Source organism: Chenopodium album, chromosome 15 (assembly GCF_948465745.1).
Source record: "Chenopodium album chromosome 15, dcCheAlbu1.1, whole genome shotgun sequence".
In the NCBI taxonomy this organism is placed as follows: Eukaryota; Viridiplantae; Streptophyta; class Magnoliopsida; order Caryophyllales; family Amaranthaceae; genus Chenopodium; species Chenopodium album.
The window spans coordinates 1859555-1875900 of record NC_137848.1 but is presented as its reverse complement, the minus strand read 5'-3'; the positions used below and the strand labels follow the sequence as shown (position 1 = coordinate 1875900).

Below are 16346 nucleotides of genomic sequence, written 5' to 3'. Positions count from 1 at the left end.
ATGATGACATTGTAGGTTTGGCTATGCAACATTTTGTTTCTTCTTAGTAGAGTTTTTGTTTTGTGAGAGCTTACTCTTAACAATAACAATATAATCTGATATGTTTAAACTTTGAAGCAAAAATGCATTTTCCACTTCATCTGTAAGTGGAAACAGAAAACCGTGAACTGACAGTACCTGTTAGTGTACCCTATACAAAACTAAAAGCTGCAATGATTTAGTAAGTTCAGTTGATTGTCTAACTATACAATCACAATGAGGGCAAAGAATTAATCATGTAAAAAAGAGGGATTTTGACTGGTTCTTGAAAGTGAAGGCAAATTCACAATTCCACATTTGCGAAGGCGTGTGGGTTTAAGAGTTCACCCCTTCCTGTCATTTGATGGTGCTAGTATGTCAGCCATAGTTTACCTGAGAAACCAGGTCAGCACACTCCAAATAAGACTGCCATTGTTGCCAGCTTTGCTTCCAAGATGATAATATACACTCAGGCCACACCTATTGACTCTGTATGTTGTGCCGTTCACATACTCTGCTGCTGTTTTCAGTCCACCACTTTTCCGCTTGTCCTTCACTGAAACGTTTGCGGCTGAAAAGACAAAAGTGCTCAATAAGGACTCCAAATAACATGAACGCATTAATTTGATATTAATGCACCAATCACCAGTTTGTCCGTGGTGCAATGTTACCAAAAAATATAAAAAGAAATTTCTTATTTCAAGATAATAATACTCGTATTCTTTTACCACAAAAATGGTCTTGGTTAAATGAAGGACAAGAACATAACGTTTTTGTAACCTTAAAGATTTCAGCACTTCATTACCACTTACAATAGCAACTACAATGCAAAGTATAATTTAAACCCAATTCTTTGACCATAAGAAACATAAAACCCACTATACCATCCATTAGACCATTAACCATAGAGGCAGGTCGAGAATGGAGAGGTAAGTGATGATAGGCGGGAAATCAACGAGGGTGGGTGTGGGTTCATCTAGTGGGTGTGGGGTCCACTAAATGGGGGTGGTTTGGAATAATTTTGACACAAATAAGAAAGTATTAGTAGGAGGTTCTAAAAAAGACACCATGTAAGAATATAATCAAGAGATGCAGATATTAAAACATAACAAGCACTGCCTGAGTCTGCCTGACAAAAAGACCAGTTAGCTGGAAAAGAAAGTGTTTGCAGTGTTACATACTTGTAGTCTTGTACACATTCCATCAACTCCACATGTCCACATAAGTTAGAAGAAAGTTCATGAGATTCTACTTACTATCCAACACATACTGTCATATGTCACCATGCAGAACGAACCTAATATAAGTTTGTTTCACAATACTGTACCTGAAACGCAAACGCTTGAGCTCATTAGTGCCTCCTGGCAAGGAGCAAAGTGTTATGTACACGCCAGGTTCATCTTGTACAACCCACTCTGTCTTTTCAGGCTGTGCTTTTTCTCCATTAGTTAGTAAGGCATCCATAGTAACAGTTGACTCACTTCTAGGAGACAAAAAGTTATCATCGGAGACCTTTCTAAAGGAACCCGAGGATTGCCCACAAAAATCTAATTTGCTGCTTGCATCTTTTCCTCCCTGTAACTTTTCAGCCATCTCCTTCAACTGTCGGAACAAATTTCACAGCCCATATTAGGGATAGTTAGAAAAATACTGTCATATGTCACCATGCAGAAAGAACCTAATATAAGTTTGAGCAACAATAAAGATATTAAAACTGGATAGGATAGTTAGAAAAATAAAAAAAATTGCATCTACTCCTTTGGAAGTACAACAAAGATATTAGGGATTATATTGCTTAAAAAATCGTATTCCACTAATTTATTTTAGACATAGAATATCAACTACTTACTCTGTTGTTTTTAATTGCGTCATTTGAAGTTTCACACATCCCTAGACAAAACTTTGATCATTCCTATATTTATTTGCATTTAGTAAAAATTATAAAATTTTGATATTTGGAAAACATAAATCAAGATAAAACTAATAAGATCTCACTTGACTATATCTTTTCTTACGTATAAAATGCAAATGATGGTCAAAGAGAGATGTATGAGCAGTGAAAAAGTCCAAAAGGTGCAACTTTAAAAAAAAAAAAAGTTGCAAATATTTAAAAGCCTCAGGTTCCAATCTTGAAATAGATACTCCCTCCATCCCTTAATACAAAGCCTCTTTCTAGCATTTATTACTCACATAATAAAGAGAAAGAGACTTTTAATTTAAGGACAGAGGGAGTACTAATCATAGCACGATATGCAGCAAGCTACAAGATAATATTTATGCTAAGTAAATTAAAAACAAGTTTCTCAATGACAAGAGGCATTTTTTTTCAAGCAATCTCCACAAATTTCATTTTCAATACATAAAAAATTGACTGATGGTTCACAATAGCTTTCTCCTTTCCCTTCTCACTCCTTCCTTTCCCGATGGGTGTCCTCCCCTATCTCATTTTTTTTAACTTCCCCATCAAAAAAAAAAAAAAAATTCTTTGAAATGACCATAGGAAAAAGAGAGAAAAAAATCACCACCTATATATATGAAGGTTCTCGTAAGAACCCATTATTATGCGAGGACACTCTCTATGTTCTATATTTTTACTCACATGTTTGAAATTTTAAATGAGTTAAATTACATATTTTAAATTACTATTCACACATTCTAAATCTTAAATTAGTTCTAAATTTTAAATTGTGTGTTCTAAGATTTTTTTTTTTTTATCATATGTTCCAAATCTTTACTTGTATTTTCTACACTTTTACTCACATGTTCTTAATTTTATTAACATGTTCAAAATTATAAATGAGGTGTTCTAAATTTTTATTCTCATGTTCTAAGTTTAAAATTAGATGTGCTAAATAACTCATATGTTTTAAATTTTAACTCACATGCTCTAATCCTTAAATCAAAGGTTCTAAATTATTACTCAGACAGATTTTTAAAACTTTTAATCGCATGTACTAAATTTCTATAAGCACGTTCTTTATTTTAGACCCATTCTTAGATAAGTATGGTGTTCTCATATAGGGACCTATTCTCACCGGATCCCTTTTGTCAGAACTATCAAAAAGAAATTCTTCCATTGTCAATACAGTCAAGACAATTATGAGTTATGAAAAAGTGCTGAAGATATGAATAACTGGAAAACAATAGATGATTGATGTATCTATAGGGACTGCATGATGCTTTTGACAATAATTATGGTAGATGTTGTGCAACTAACCTGTGCAGTCAGGGACTTAATGACTTCCTTGGCAGCTTTGGATTTCTCAGCCTCATCTACTGCTACCACTTTGGCCTCCTTAAGTCGCTTTCTTGTTTTCTCCAGTTCAGCTTCAAGAAGCCTATTGTCACCAGTAAGTTTTTCTACCTAATAATTTGATCCATAATTTGGTCAGAATTTTACCAATTAATTGATAAAGGATAATGGCACATATGCCATAGCACAAATTCATTATAAGTTTATAACAGTAGAAAGCCTTGGTAGGGCTTTCCTGCATTCATCTGGAATTTTTTATTCATGTATAATATCCAAGTATCTATACCCTAAGGTGTCGGTTACCAATGACACTCACCAAGGTGGATTCACTGGATTGGAGTATCAGAGTAACAAAAACCCTAGCTTGTTCTTTCTACAGGATTCCTTTTTATAGATATAAGAAAAAAGGAAGCATAACACGATATACAGCAAGCTACAAGATAATATTTATGCTAATTAATTAAAAACAAGTTTCTCAATGACAAGAGGCATTTTTGATGTACTAATTTGAATAATGCATGTAGCACTAAGGGAAGCACATAGGACATAACAGATTAGTATAACATGCATACACTAAGAAACGGAGGGGGCATAATATCAGAATTACAGTACGGAAATCTCTGCTTTATGAAATGGCTCACCTCTACTCTTAATTGAACAACTTCTTGCCTCAAATTATCTTGTGTAGGCTTTGAGTTAGGAGCCATAACTTCCGGAGATGTAGGAAGACTGATCGAGTTATTAAACGTAAATGATCTTACAGGACTGCACCCTTGTGAAATGGGTGATGCTGCCCGAGAAACCATCCTGGAACCAGGAGCAGAAGCTGAAACTCGTTTATCTGAGGTTCCCACCATAGGGTATAAACTGCTTGATACATGACTACTGCCAGGTTGAAATATCCCATTGAAAGTAGGAAAGATGGAGCTCTCAACTTTTCCTAGTTTGGCACCACCCTTAGAACGATCACTATCAATTCTTTTCAGGGAATTGACAAATGCGAGTCCCCCGAATTTCGGAAGTAATGTTTCCTTTTCTGCTCCTTCATTGGACTTTTGAAGACTGATTTTACTGACAGGTCTAGGGATTCGCATATTTCCATATTCTGTTGCTTTCTTCAGCTTCACATAGCAATCATCACAAACCCGGTAAGGCTTATTCAGGTTTGGAGCCAAAGAAGCTTTCAGAGATCTGCGGCTGCTGCATGCCTTGCAAAATACCTGCCCACAGTTGTAGCAATTATGACGTTTCCTTCGGAAACCAAATGGATTATGACAACCAGTACACGTAGAATGGTCAGTTCCCGAAGCCCATTTGTGTAAACAAATGGCAGCAGTAAAATTGGACCCACATGCTACTCTCTTTACTTGGTTATCTTTCATAAACTCAACAAGAGTAGGTTCATTTCTGTGGTCATTATCTCCATGACCTAATTGCCCATTTGTCCCTCTTCCCCAAGTGAAAACCTCCGCCCTAGATGTCAAAACTGCAACATGATGAGAACCACAAGCAATATCTTCTACAAAATTGTCTGCAATCTTACCCTCAACACAAAATGGAGTTCTTTCATTAGCAGCAGGACATCCTAATTGTCCATAAGCTGTACTGCCCATTGTAAAAACTCGTCCAGAGGTAGCAAGAGCAACAGTAAAATCACGGCCACAAGCTACTTTGCAGAAACTATTATCCATTAGCACTTCTACACACTCAGGGATCAGTCTAGCTTCCTTATCACCGTGGCCAAGCTGGCCTTTATCACCCTCACCCCATGTAAAGAGCTTTCCCGATGCTAAGAAAGATCTATCAAACATAGTTTCACTTTCCAGAATGTCAACTACTGCCGCAGTATGCCAAGCACCACAAGCTACCCTCAGTGTTCGTTGTCCCTTTAAGGCCTCAACTTCCCTTGGAACAGAATAGCTCATACGGTCTCCGTGGCCCAGGACACCAAAGGTACCATCTCCAAATGTAAACAACTGACCAGTTGATAAAACTACAGCAGTATGCCAAGGTCCACAAGATGCAAAAGATACATGCATACCTTCTAAAGGGCCAGATACTCTTTTAGGTATCCAGTGACCTGCCTCACTAACATGTCCAAGCATACCAGGATTCCAGGTACCACCACCCCATGTAAAAAGATCACCAGATGTTGTAATGGCACAAGTATGGTACTCCCCACATGCAACAAGTTCTATGTTCATACCACTAAGACCTTCGATCAACTTTGGATGGGAAACATCAACTTCCACACCATGCCCAAGCCTGCCTCCTGACTCTTCCCCCCAACTGAAGATTTCCCCTTGCCTGTTAACTAACACTGCATGCCTAACACCACAAGCTATATGGTGAACATCAAGGACCACTGTTGATTCTAGTGCCTTGGGTAGATTAGCATCAAACTTGCCACTACGTGAAACTCCAAGGGAGCCACCGCCCATTATGCCCTCACTGATTCCTTCTCCCCACATGAAAACATCACCCAAGGAATCAAAATCATCGGGAAAAGATCCTTGACTTGATGAACTTACCAAACTTGATGAACTAATCCGAATGCTTTCAGATGATGAATTTCGGCCTGTAAAGTTTTCTACACTGTTGGAAGGTGGAAAGCTAGCAACATAGGTGGATGCCTCGGTCTGACTGCAGTTATTGGATGCTGCAGTGTAAAGTATTATGTCGGAGAATGCTTTTCCCAATCCAGTTTGTGGAGGACTCTCACTTGGCACTTGGCAGGGTGCATCCCCACTCCCCAGCATCCTAATGTAATTCAAAAGCAAAAGTAAGTCAACTGCAAGATTGTTTATGATTTATAATAAATTAGATAGGAGATTCTGGGAATGGGACAGACATGTGATGCAATTGTTTGATGAATTCTGCGATTAGTTGAGCCATCTGCAGATGATGTACTACTCTCCCTTGCTTCATTTTTCCATTTACGCCAGCCATTCTTTGAAATTAGTGCCTTTAGACCAACAAACCACACTTCAGCTTCATCTTTGTCCTTGCATATCTATCACAAAGATTATAAGAATGTTAAAATCACTTTTTCAATATCAACAATTAAAATTATGCATTTTGCGTGTTAAAAAAAAAAAAAAAAAAAAAAAAAAAAAAAAAAAAACAAAAACTTTGGCACATAAAATTACTTCATACAATAAGAACACTGCAAATGATAGCAAATGGATCCTGAATTACGAACTTGAAAAGTTTTAGCATTCATGATAAATGACTCACCAAATCCAATGATCTACTATCATTGTATATAAGAGAAAATGATTGATACTCCTTTTCAGGCCGAGGATATCGCTTAAAAATTCCCTGAAATGCAGGAAAATCACCTCAAAAAATTAAAATTATAATTAAAAAAAAGTCATAAGGAATTTCAGCCACTGCACTTTCCTTCTTTCATCATTTTTTTCAGGCTTTGGATGCAGAAGATTATCCGAAGGAACTGTAACAGAGAAAGAGATACTAGTAGACTCAACACCCAAGAAGTATTGGGATGTAATAACTAGCTGACTACAAGGATCTTATCTTTTTTTTTTTTCATGGGATAGATCATACCCGACCTGTGTTTTCCCTTCCAATCTCTTCCTCTTCATAATTGTTACGGTTGTTATATAGGTGACTGTGTATGTGCATGCATGGTATGTTATAAATTTCCTACAGTTCATTGCCGCTCGCAACGCTGGCAGAACTGGTACTACTACAAATATTGTCTATATTATATTTGTATAATATAGAATTATTACTATAATTAGGGGTGAGCTTGGACAAGAGGTTCGGTTCCAACAGGTAGTAAAATTAAGACCTGTTGCAATAGGTTCAGGTTCTCTGTTTCTTGCAACCATAGGATATCCTGTAACTTAATAAAAGATATCACTTAAGCTTAAATGATAAAATAATTTAAGCCCAACTTTTAAAAACTAAAAATGACAATGATAAATATATGTATTAGATTTTCTAAACAACTACTTTTGGTTTGTTGTATCTGCGAGTTGTAAAAGTTATGGCTGTGTTTGGGGAAAAGCTGAAAGCTGAAGCTGATTGTGTTAGCTGATTTTAACTAGCTAATTGTATTAATTGATTTGACTAACTTACTTTATTAGCTTATTGTAGAAAAGTGTTTGGTAAATAGCTGATTATTTAAAGCTGATTGATTATGTGAAATGACCAATAAGCTAATTGTGGGGTAGGTAGTTCATATAGGATTATTAATTAAATGGGGGTATAAGCGTCATTTCACCATAAGAATTGAATAAGCTAATTGAAAAAGCTCATAAAAGGAACTTTTTGAAAGAGAGCTTATTTAGTGGGATAAGCTCTTTAAATAAGCTTCCCACCAAACACCTTGAATTAGCTTATTGACTATTAAATAAGCTAGTTTTGCTCAAATAAGCTAGTTACCAAACACAACCTATATAAATTTGTGATCATCTAGATTTTTATTAAATTAATTTTGCAAACAACTACTCCCTCTATTTTTTTAAAGGCGTCACTTGAGTTTCTACACTTGCCGAGGTACAACTTTGACCATCAATATCTTTAATTAGAATTTAGTACAAATATATAAAAAAAAATATTTATTATAAAAGTAGACATTATAACAAATCTCTAAATATATTACAAGATCATGTTAATAAATTATATAGTAGTAAAAAAAATCAAGTCAAAGGTAACACATGAATAATGCAAAATCTCAAGTGATAGGTTTAAAAAAAAACGGAGAGAGTATTAAGTATTTAAAAAGGCAGGGTTCCTTGAACCGAAACCTGTCAACAGGTTGAGGTTCTGATCCGACTACCATTTAGAGGAACATGTTGCAACAGGTTCCGATTCTGGTTTCAGGTTTTTTAATTGTTATACTCACACCTAACTGCCCTAATAATTATCTTGTCACTATTTATTTATAAAAAAAAAATAAAAAAAAAAAGTAATATAAGGGATTTTCTGATTCCTATACCTTTAGTGGAGGGTTGTTTTGGGGATTTCAAGAAACGAAAAGGCAATAACTTACCTTGATTTACTTCTTTTGTTGTTTGATTAACCAATTTATCCATTACTTCTACGATTCCCACTTCTCTTTATCATGATTCCTCTCTCCCCCCAAAGAATCATTCTCACTCTCAAAATCCTCTACACCCAACTAGCCCTAACTCCCACTTTGACCATCTCATTACACCACATAACTGCAAAAACCACCACTCTGACCACTAGAGGGCCCTTTGAATTACCTAACCACCATTGAAAACTCAACCAACCTCCTTGAACCACCTACCCACCATCAAAAACCACCCCTTTCTCTAAAAAACAACCAACCTCCACCGAAAACACATAAAACCACCCCACCACCGAAAAATCCTCCATGAAACCACCCCCCACCACCAATAATCCACCACAAAACAACCCCCACGACCAATAATCCACCACAAAACCAATCATCATCGTAAACCACCCGCAACCCCCGAGTACCATCCCAGCCACCCTATGAACAAATACTAACCTCCCTGAAAAACCACCTAACTGCTTTGAAAACAAAACTGACCCTTAGTTTTAAAAAGGCACAAGTTGCACCAAGGCACAAAAGTCCTTGGAGCCTAAGCGCAAGGAGAAGGCGTGTGTGTTTATATATATAAAAGTCTACAATAAGTATTCTGGGAAAAGATAAAAGGGCCATGTGATCCAAAAATGGAATTAAGGTATATGGGGTTTCTTTCTCCTCTAATATTAAAGTAAATCTAACTTTAAAAACATTATTTAGGCAGGTGATATTAATAATTTTCTTGCTAAGGCCCAACTGTATTTACGTCAAATAAATATTTATTTTGGCGGGTGTAATCGTTACTTCTGCTGCTAAGGCCCTATTCTATCACCTTAAGTTAATAATATTTATTTTGAAAGGTGGCATTTTTACTTCTGTTGCTAAGTCCCTATTCTGCTGACCCATATTGAAATTATTGATGCCATACAACATTAAGCACAAAAGGCTCTTCACGCAGCCTAGAAAAATGTACATAAGCGCACACCTTCTGTAGGTTAGGCACGGCACCAGCTCTTGCACCTAAGACAAACTTTACTAAGAACCCACCCCATCCTAAAACAACTTGAACCACTTGAAAACCACAACACCTACCCTAAAAACAACTCTAAGAATCAAGAAAATCAACCAAGGGGAAGAGAGATGTCCTCTTCTTAAATGTTTACTTTGTTATCAAGATAAAGGCAATTGTCCAACACCTTTTTCTCTAGGGTAGTCTACCAAATAAATAAAAATAAAAAAAAGCCACAACCTATCTTTTTTAAATCTAACAAGTCTGGGATTGAGAATGGACAGGTTGATTGTCTAACAATGCCTGTTGGAATCATATCTATTTTACAGTCTTACATCCTCAAAATACATTCAAAACTTAACCACATCATCACATATTGCCCGATGTGATATAAGGTACTAAACTACACTGCATTATCTACCAAAACAACCGATATCCATCTGAATTGCCCAAAGAATTGCATGAATAAATGTGATCACCCTTATTCACACCTTTGACCTCCTTACAGCTTCCACCTTGAACTTCATCAACTTGGCTTTCTAATTGGTGGTTAGATTACCTGATTGTTCAAGGCTTCTAGACATCATCACAAAGGGAGAAAGCCTTCACATATTTGCACCCCCTTAGCTCTAATAAGATGAAAGAAACCTAAAAGGGAAATGGCACAATAAATACGAAACTTCCCAAAAAGGTAAATGATGCAATTATTAGTGAAATGAAGTAAAAAGTTATTATCACTATATCGTCAAGCCTTCAAGCAACAACCACTCTAGTCCTCCAAAAATGGCGGATGAAATCCTCATCACGGTTGGTAATGGACACCACCAATAACTGATTCCTTGGCCTTTATTTTGTATTGTTCTTTATTAAAAATGGACAAAAAAATTAAGTAATCAAAATTTTCAGATAGTTACAGGCCTTACAGCAGTACTGTGGTATGTCTTGTTGCCCTTATGTTTTGATGATGATTGATAATGACTTGGAAAACTTTAAGGTACTAATCAAGTTTCTTTGAAATGGCTTTAGAAATCTTTTTTAAATCAAAGAAGTAAAGATTTTAAATCTATTGGTTTTTTCCCTAACTTTGCAAAATTCTATTGCAACTTTTCCTATCTTTTTGCACAAGTGATCTTGGAGCGTGGAACTTGTATGCTTGCATTTTTTATTTAAATAAGGTTCTTGAGAAATTTAAGGGATCTTATTTGTTGATTAAGGAAATTGTGGACACCCATTTTTACCGTCCAATTCCTAGTGTCCTTGCACCCTATTAATAGAAGCATTTTGTTTTGGATTATTACAAGAGAATAACCTTAGAGCTAAAATAGATGTCATTTAACTTGAGTTCTATTGTGTCTTTTTGTTCTTATACAAGTGTTCTTACCCGAGTTGTATATTTGGGAATAGGGTTCGAGTGAACTCTACAATAGCTTTGACTGAAGCTTTATTTTGAATGAGAGATTTGAGTATACAGTAAGTCGAGGGATCCACTGTTAGGAACTTGGATAAGAGTCTTAATTTGTGATAAATTGTTGCTATATCATAGTAATAGGTTGTAAGTTGGGACTAGGAAAGTTTCTCCGTAAAAACTCTAGTGCACGTTTGAGCTCCTTGTCATTTTAGCTTTTAAATATTCCGCAAAATTTGGCTAAGTTCCCTATACTACAATTTTACCCCTCTTGTGCTTTGAATAAAGGATAGCAAGCATATAAATGTACCTCTTTAACTGCAAGGAGGCACTTTGTATTACAAAATAAACTCATACTCTGATTTAGTCCATTATAATCCAAAGATCACAAGTTAAATGGTGACCAATTCTTGACTAACAAAATTTTATTACTTAGCTAGAAATGGACAGTCAAACTTACAGTTCGCTGCCCAGGAATAATCCTTGAAACTTGGCTGAGTTTAAGCTGTTTCTCCTCCTTCCCAGAGTACCATATCAATACAGATTCATCCTGATCATACAAAGCAAAGGAGTCAACAAATTTTAAGAAGCAAGTTCTCCCAAATATTGCCAAAAAAAAAAAAAAAAAAAAAAAAAAAAATCTTCACTAAGATACAAGTTTAAGGCCACCGTTTCCTAGAATGTAAGCAATGCCTTTCATAGTAGAAGATAGATGAAAGTAGGATAGGCTGAGAGGAAGTCCAGTTTACTGAACAAAGAAAAGACCACCCTTGTGGAGAAATGAATGCAAATATATTATAATTGAGTGCAAATGTAGCTTCAATGCCATGCAAGAATCCATATACCCCAAATCTTAGTTTAACCTTGTCAGTGTTTGAAAAAGCGCGCCTACACGCTGAGGTGCAAGGCGTCAGGGGTCATGCACTTTTAATGGTCTAGGCGAGGCAATTTCATTGAGGTGCAGCTTAAGGCGCCTCAGTGCATCCCTGAGGCGCACAAAGTTTTATTTATTTATTTATTTATTTTTTTAGCATTTTATTTATTGTTTATAATATGCGCCTCACTTCACTGAGGCGTGCCTTAGGCACAAGGAACTCCAAAATGCCTTGGTGCGCCTTGAGCCTTTTATAAGTTGACTTTGTCAGCAATATCAAATAATTCATCCTTCCATGCATAAAATGTGTACATCAGTATCAAAAAAGTGTGTGTATATATATATATATATATACTTGTTTGTTCATAGGACTATTACACATACAAACAAAGCATGTGTTTAAGCACTTAAGTGCATAAGACAGGGAAGTCTTACATTTGAAAGCCGGAATGGGCAGAATTTAGGCTTCCCTCTTCGCCCATACTTCAGCAAAGTTGCCCCTTTCTTTAATGCAGTAACCACCTGAAAATGTAAATAAATTCGGAGCTATATCTATATCATCCACATCACAAACATAGTTATATTTTCCAAAATCGTATAATTAATTTACAGTCACAGAATACAATAGCTTCTCTTTATCCAAAATAATCATATATGACACCTGATCTATTTAATCTGTCTAAAGAGCAAAACAAATTCCACAGATTTATCCAGATCCTAAAAGCAACACCCAGCCAGTTTCAAGTCTTTCTGTTGTCTATGATTCCCTTCCTATGGGTCACTTATAAGATGCCACATCAGTACTTAAGGTAGAGATCCCTTTGTTAGCAAGAACCTCCAAGCTCATTACATTTCCCGATCCTTACTTTTATGTACACTATAATCCAATTTAGCAGATAACATGCTCCTGAACTGTCAATTGTCATTACAAAATTGATCTGGTACCTTTGGTATATGGTGACCTATGTCCTGTATGTACATTATCAGTTTGAACCAAATGTCATTGACACGATGAGACCAAATTATCTAGGTAATATGCTAAGGATGTTTTAGCTAACCTACTCCCTCCAAGATTATTAATAGTCACATACGCTTGCAAGATCAAACTTGGCACGCCATACATTGACGAAAAATCTAGAAATTTAATATTAAAAAAGTCCTGATTTTTTTAAAAAAATATTACCAATTATAACAATGTAAAATTGTAAACCAATGGAAAGTAGAAATCAAAAATTAAAGTGAAAATTGATGCGGAACAAAGGGAGCACGCACGCATGCATGCACGTCAGCACGTGCATACACAGTTATTACACACACACACACAATAACATTGACTTTAATGATTGCCAATGAACAACTTTGACCCTTTATCACACATGCAATAACATTGACTTAATGCTTGCCAGCAAACGACTTTGACCCTTTATATCTTTTTATATGTATTGGTAAAGAACAAAGGAAGTAATATTCAGACTCTTGATTTCAAAAACTTTTAATTGTATGTTAAAAATAAAATGTACAACTTTTGTGTCAAGTGTGTATATTAATAAGCACGATACACATAATAAACAACCATATCTAGCTTCCTTTAATTTATATGCTAAAGATTATCTAAGAAAATAGGTAAGTGTGTGTTTAATTCACCAATATAGACCTAAATCATTGAGGGGGCATAATGAATTCTTCGGGGTAAAGTTAATTTAATCATAATTTGTGTGCCTTAGGGGTTGAGTCAAGGCCTTGATAATGTACAGATGTGGAACTTTCATTAAAGCTGATCCCTTTTCCTCAAATTCATCGTAGGTACACCGATAGAAAATAAACATTTTCAGATCTTAAAGGGCTAAATCTGTAATTTTGGGACATCCTTGCAATTTGTCCTATTTCAAGTACAATTTGATGCAGATAATGAAAAAAAAAATGTACTAGCGACTCCATCTTTACTGCAATTTTCTTGAAAGTCGTAAGTTTGAGATCTAACTAGTCACTACAGCATTGTTCAGCACAAATTCAAGGTCCCAAACTTTCTTAATGATATGTTTAATCTTTTACTTCTCATAAAAACTACTTTTGATTGATATTTTCTATTCTTACGGTTAAATATCATCCAAGAAAATTAATCTAAACAATTCCAAATTGCAGGTGTTCTAAATCCCATGTCCAAGAATCCTAGGTCTTGATGTATCATATCTTAGACATGTACCCATAAGAAATTCCGGGTATTGTAGGTATAGCAAAAATTTGAATCTTGATGTCTATCTCAGGAAAATATCTGAATTTCTTAAATTTACAGTCCACATATTCCATCTTAACTCTGCCCTTTGCTTCTAAAATATGTCCCAACTTTTATATTTCCGCAGATGACTTCTTGTATTACATACAATAAGACTAATGTATCCAAAATACAGACCACATCATTTGGGAGCCATGTATATCTTCACTTAGTGGCAACTGCTGGTCTAACCTCCTTTATACTTATGATAATAATCCAACCATGTGCTATAGGTCTCCTTGTGGTACCTCAAAATTCTAACTTCTTAGAAGTAAATAGCATTGAGTGCTTTCTCATCTTATATGCTTACAAGAACTCAAATAATTGTCAGGCTATCTTGAACTCCCTCCATCCCAAAAATATTTCCTATTTGACTTTGGTGTGAAGATAAAGTTTTTCCAAATAACTACAACTTAAATATCACATATCAAACCCTAACACTCATGGAAAGGTTCAGATTACCTCCAGTGTAGGACAAAAAAAAAAAAAAAAAAAACTGTTATAGAATTATGTACATATTGCCAATGGGGTGTGTTTTATAGAGGTAAGAGAAAAACCCGAATGTTTCCATAACCATGAAGCTCCTCAATTACCAAATATATATACATCTGATATTAACATAAGGGAATTATAGCATGTGTCGAAGACTCTCGTGAGCTTTTTAGAAAGCACTACCCAATCAATTGGAAAGGGATAATATTGACAGGCAAGTTTGCCTGCCTTGAGGCATTTGAATGCAGTAGCCTCCTTTAAACACTATTAGTACTCCCTCAATCCCCACTAGGAAATTTGCGGTCCCCTCACATCAAATCACTAAATACTATAATGATGCTCCCCTCAAACCCTTCTTATGCCATACGATCAAAGGTTAGATCGGTCTACCAATCACTTCAACATATCAAACCTTTAGCTTTCACAATAAGAGTCAAGTTTCTTTTATGTATCAGATGATAGTATACAATTATCAAAGCTATAAATTCAACAATAATGCTTGTAAGTCTCTGTTATTAGATGATAAGTAAATGGTCTATTCATAAACTAACAGTCAATGCAAAGCAAAATAACATAATTCCTTGTACAATATACCAAGCAAAGAACATCAAACACAAAATAGTTTCAAATAGCATTATACAATAAACACATCATACATTTCCTTCCTCCCCAATAAAATAGGAAAGCAAAAGCTACCTGTTCAATGTCCCTTTCCCCGGGGCCGCCCCTCGTCGAATCACCCATCTACGTTGCGAAATCCAGCGTTGTTGTGATCGTCCCAGCCTTGTTCTACCCATTTGAACCAATCCAAAAACGACTAATAATGCTAAACCTGAAATTCAGTGACTCAACTTCTAACCCCATGAAAAAACAATGCCAATTCTCCAAACCATTATCGCTTCTCTTCCTCAAAATTTGTGCAATCCATCATCAAATTCATCTTCATCATCATTATATAACCTCAAAACGCATTGTTCTCCAGCTCATTTACTCCTCTAAAACCCCAAATACTCAATATTAACCCCAAAATTTGCAAAATTAAGCCACAAAATCAGCTCTTACAACTCTATATCCCCCAAATGAACCCTAATTATTCGAATTACCTCAAATAATCAACTCAAAATCAAACTTGTTAAAAATTCAAAAAATCGCTCCAAATTACCTCAATCAAAACAAAAAAAAAAACCGCCTAAAATCCCCAAAATTGCTCCAAAAAAAATCGAAGAAATCTTCAAATGCCGCCCCAATTTGACTTCGGAAGATCCAAAAAAAAAAATCAAGAAATCGTCAAAAATGGTGACTAAATCCCGATCAAAAACACAGAAAACTCTACAAAATCTAAGGATTTCAAAACGTAAATCATGAATTCTCAATCTCTCTCTCTAAATTCAGAAGGAAGGAGAACAAATTCTTGAATGCGTTGAGTAATTTTCTCTCTCCTCCCTCCCCTTTCCTGCAACAAATGTGACAAGAACAAGGCAACGACGCTTTGAAGAAGTGTGGAATTTTTTATTATTTTTTTAAAGTTGAAGGGTGCCACGTAGGATACCTGGAGTTTTATTGGACTTCTCCCAGGCTATATTTATGTTGTCTTTACATTTACGAAGTAGGCCCAATTTAAGATTTTTGGGCCCACTTTTTATGCTTTTGTTTTGTTTTGTGGGGTGGTGTGTTACTGTAGGTTGTGTTTTCCCGCTTTTCTTTCAAGTTTCTGTCATAAACTCACGTGATCCTACATGTTTAGGGGGGGTTCCCTAAGGCCAAAGTAGAGGGTCTTCTTTTTTTTTTTCACCCATTTGTGACTTTAGGTGTTAAAAATTAATCCGATTCGATCTGATTTAAAAATAATTTTACAGTACATAATTTTAACTTTGAAAGATATTTGTCCTGAACCGACCTTGTCGAACCCGGCCTGAATACCTGAATTGACATTTCTAAATACTCTAATTGAATTGTGACTCTATTCGAATTTAACTAGA

The 16346-nt window shown here is 35.6% G+C and overlaps 1 protein-coding gene across 2 annotated transcripts; it reads right to left on the bottom strand.

Moving 5' to 3' along the window:
• Positions 1-167: 167 nt before the first annotated feature.
• Positions 168-16031, bottom strand: LOC145581545 (PH, RCC1 and FYVE domains-containing protein 1-like). Of its 2 annotated transcripts, XM_081638553.1 has the most exons (9): positions 15064-16031; positions 12039-12125; positions 11190-11279; positions 6509-6592; positions 6135-6284; positions 3913-6036; positions 3236-3382; positions 1346-1620; positions 168-589 (listed from the first exon to the last, which is right to left on the bottom strand). In XM_081638553.1, the coding sequence occupies exons 1-9, from the start codon at positions 15109-15111 to the stop codon at positions 499-501; spliced, it is 3096 nt and encodes a 1031-aa protein (XP_081494679.1). In that variant the 5' UTR covers positions 15112-16031; the 3' UTR covers positions 168-498. The 2 variants fall into 2 exon arrangements, with proteins under 2 accessions (XP_081494679.1, XP_081494678.1); XM_081638552.1 differs by lacking the exons at positions 11190-11279; positions 12039-12125; positions 15064-16031 and having other exon boundaries at positions 3913-6031; positions 6123-6284.
• Positions 16032-16346: the final 315 nt, after the last annotated feature.

What these genes read in the sequence shown, in the direction of transcription:
- LOC145581545 (XM_081638553.1), bottom strand. Translation starts at nt 15,111, where the DNA reads ATGGGTGATTCGACGAGGGGCGGCCCCGGGGAAAGGGACATTGAACAG. An exon ending in TTAAGTCCCTGACTGCACAG is followed by an intron (nt 1,621 to 3,235) that starts GTTAGTTGCACA and finishes TTGTTCCGACAG; the next exon opens with TTGAAGGAGATGGCTGAAAA. An exon ending in CTCAAGCGTTTGCGTTTCAG is followed by an intron (nt 590 to 1,345) that starts GTACAGTATTGT and finishes TTGTCTTTTCAG; the next exon opens with CCGCAAACGTTTCAGTGAAG.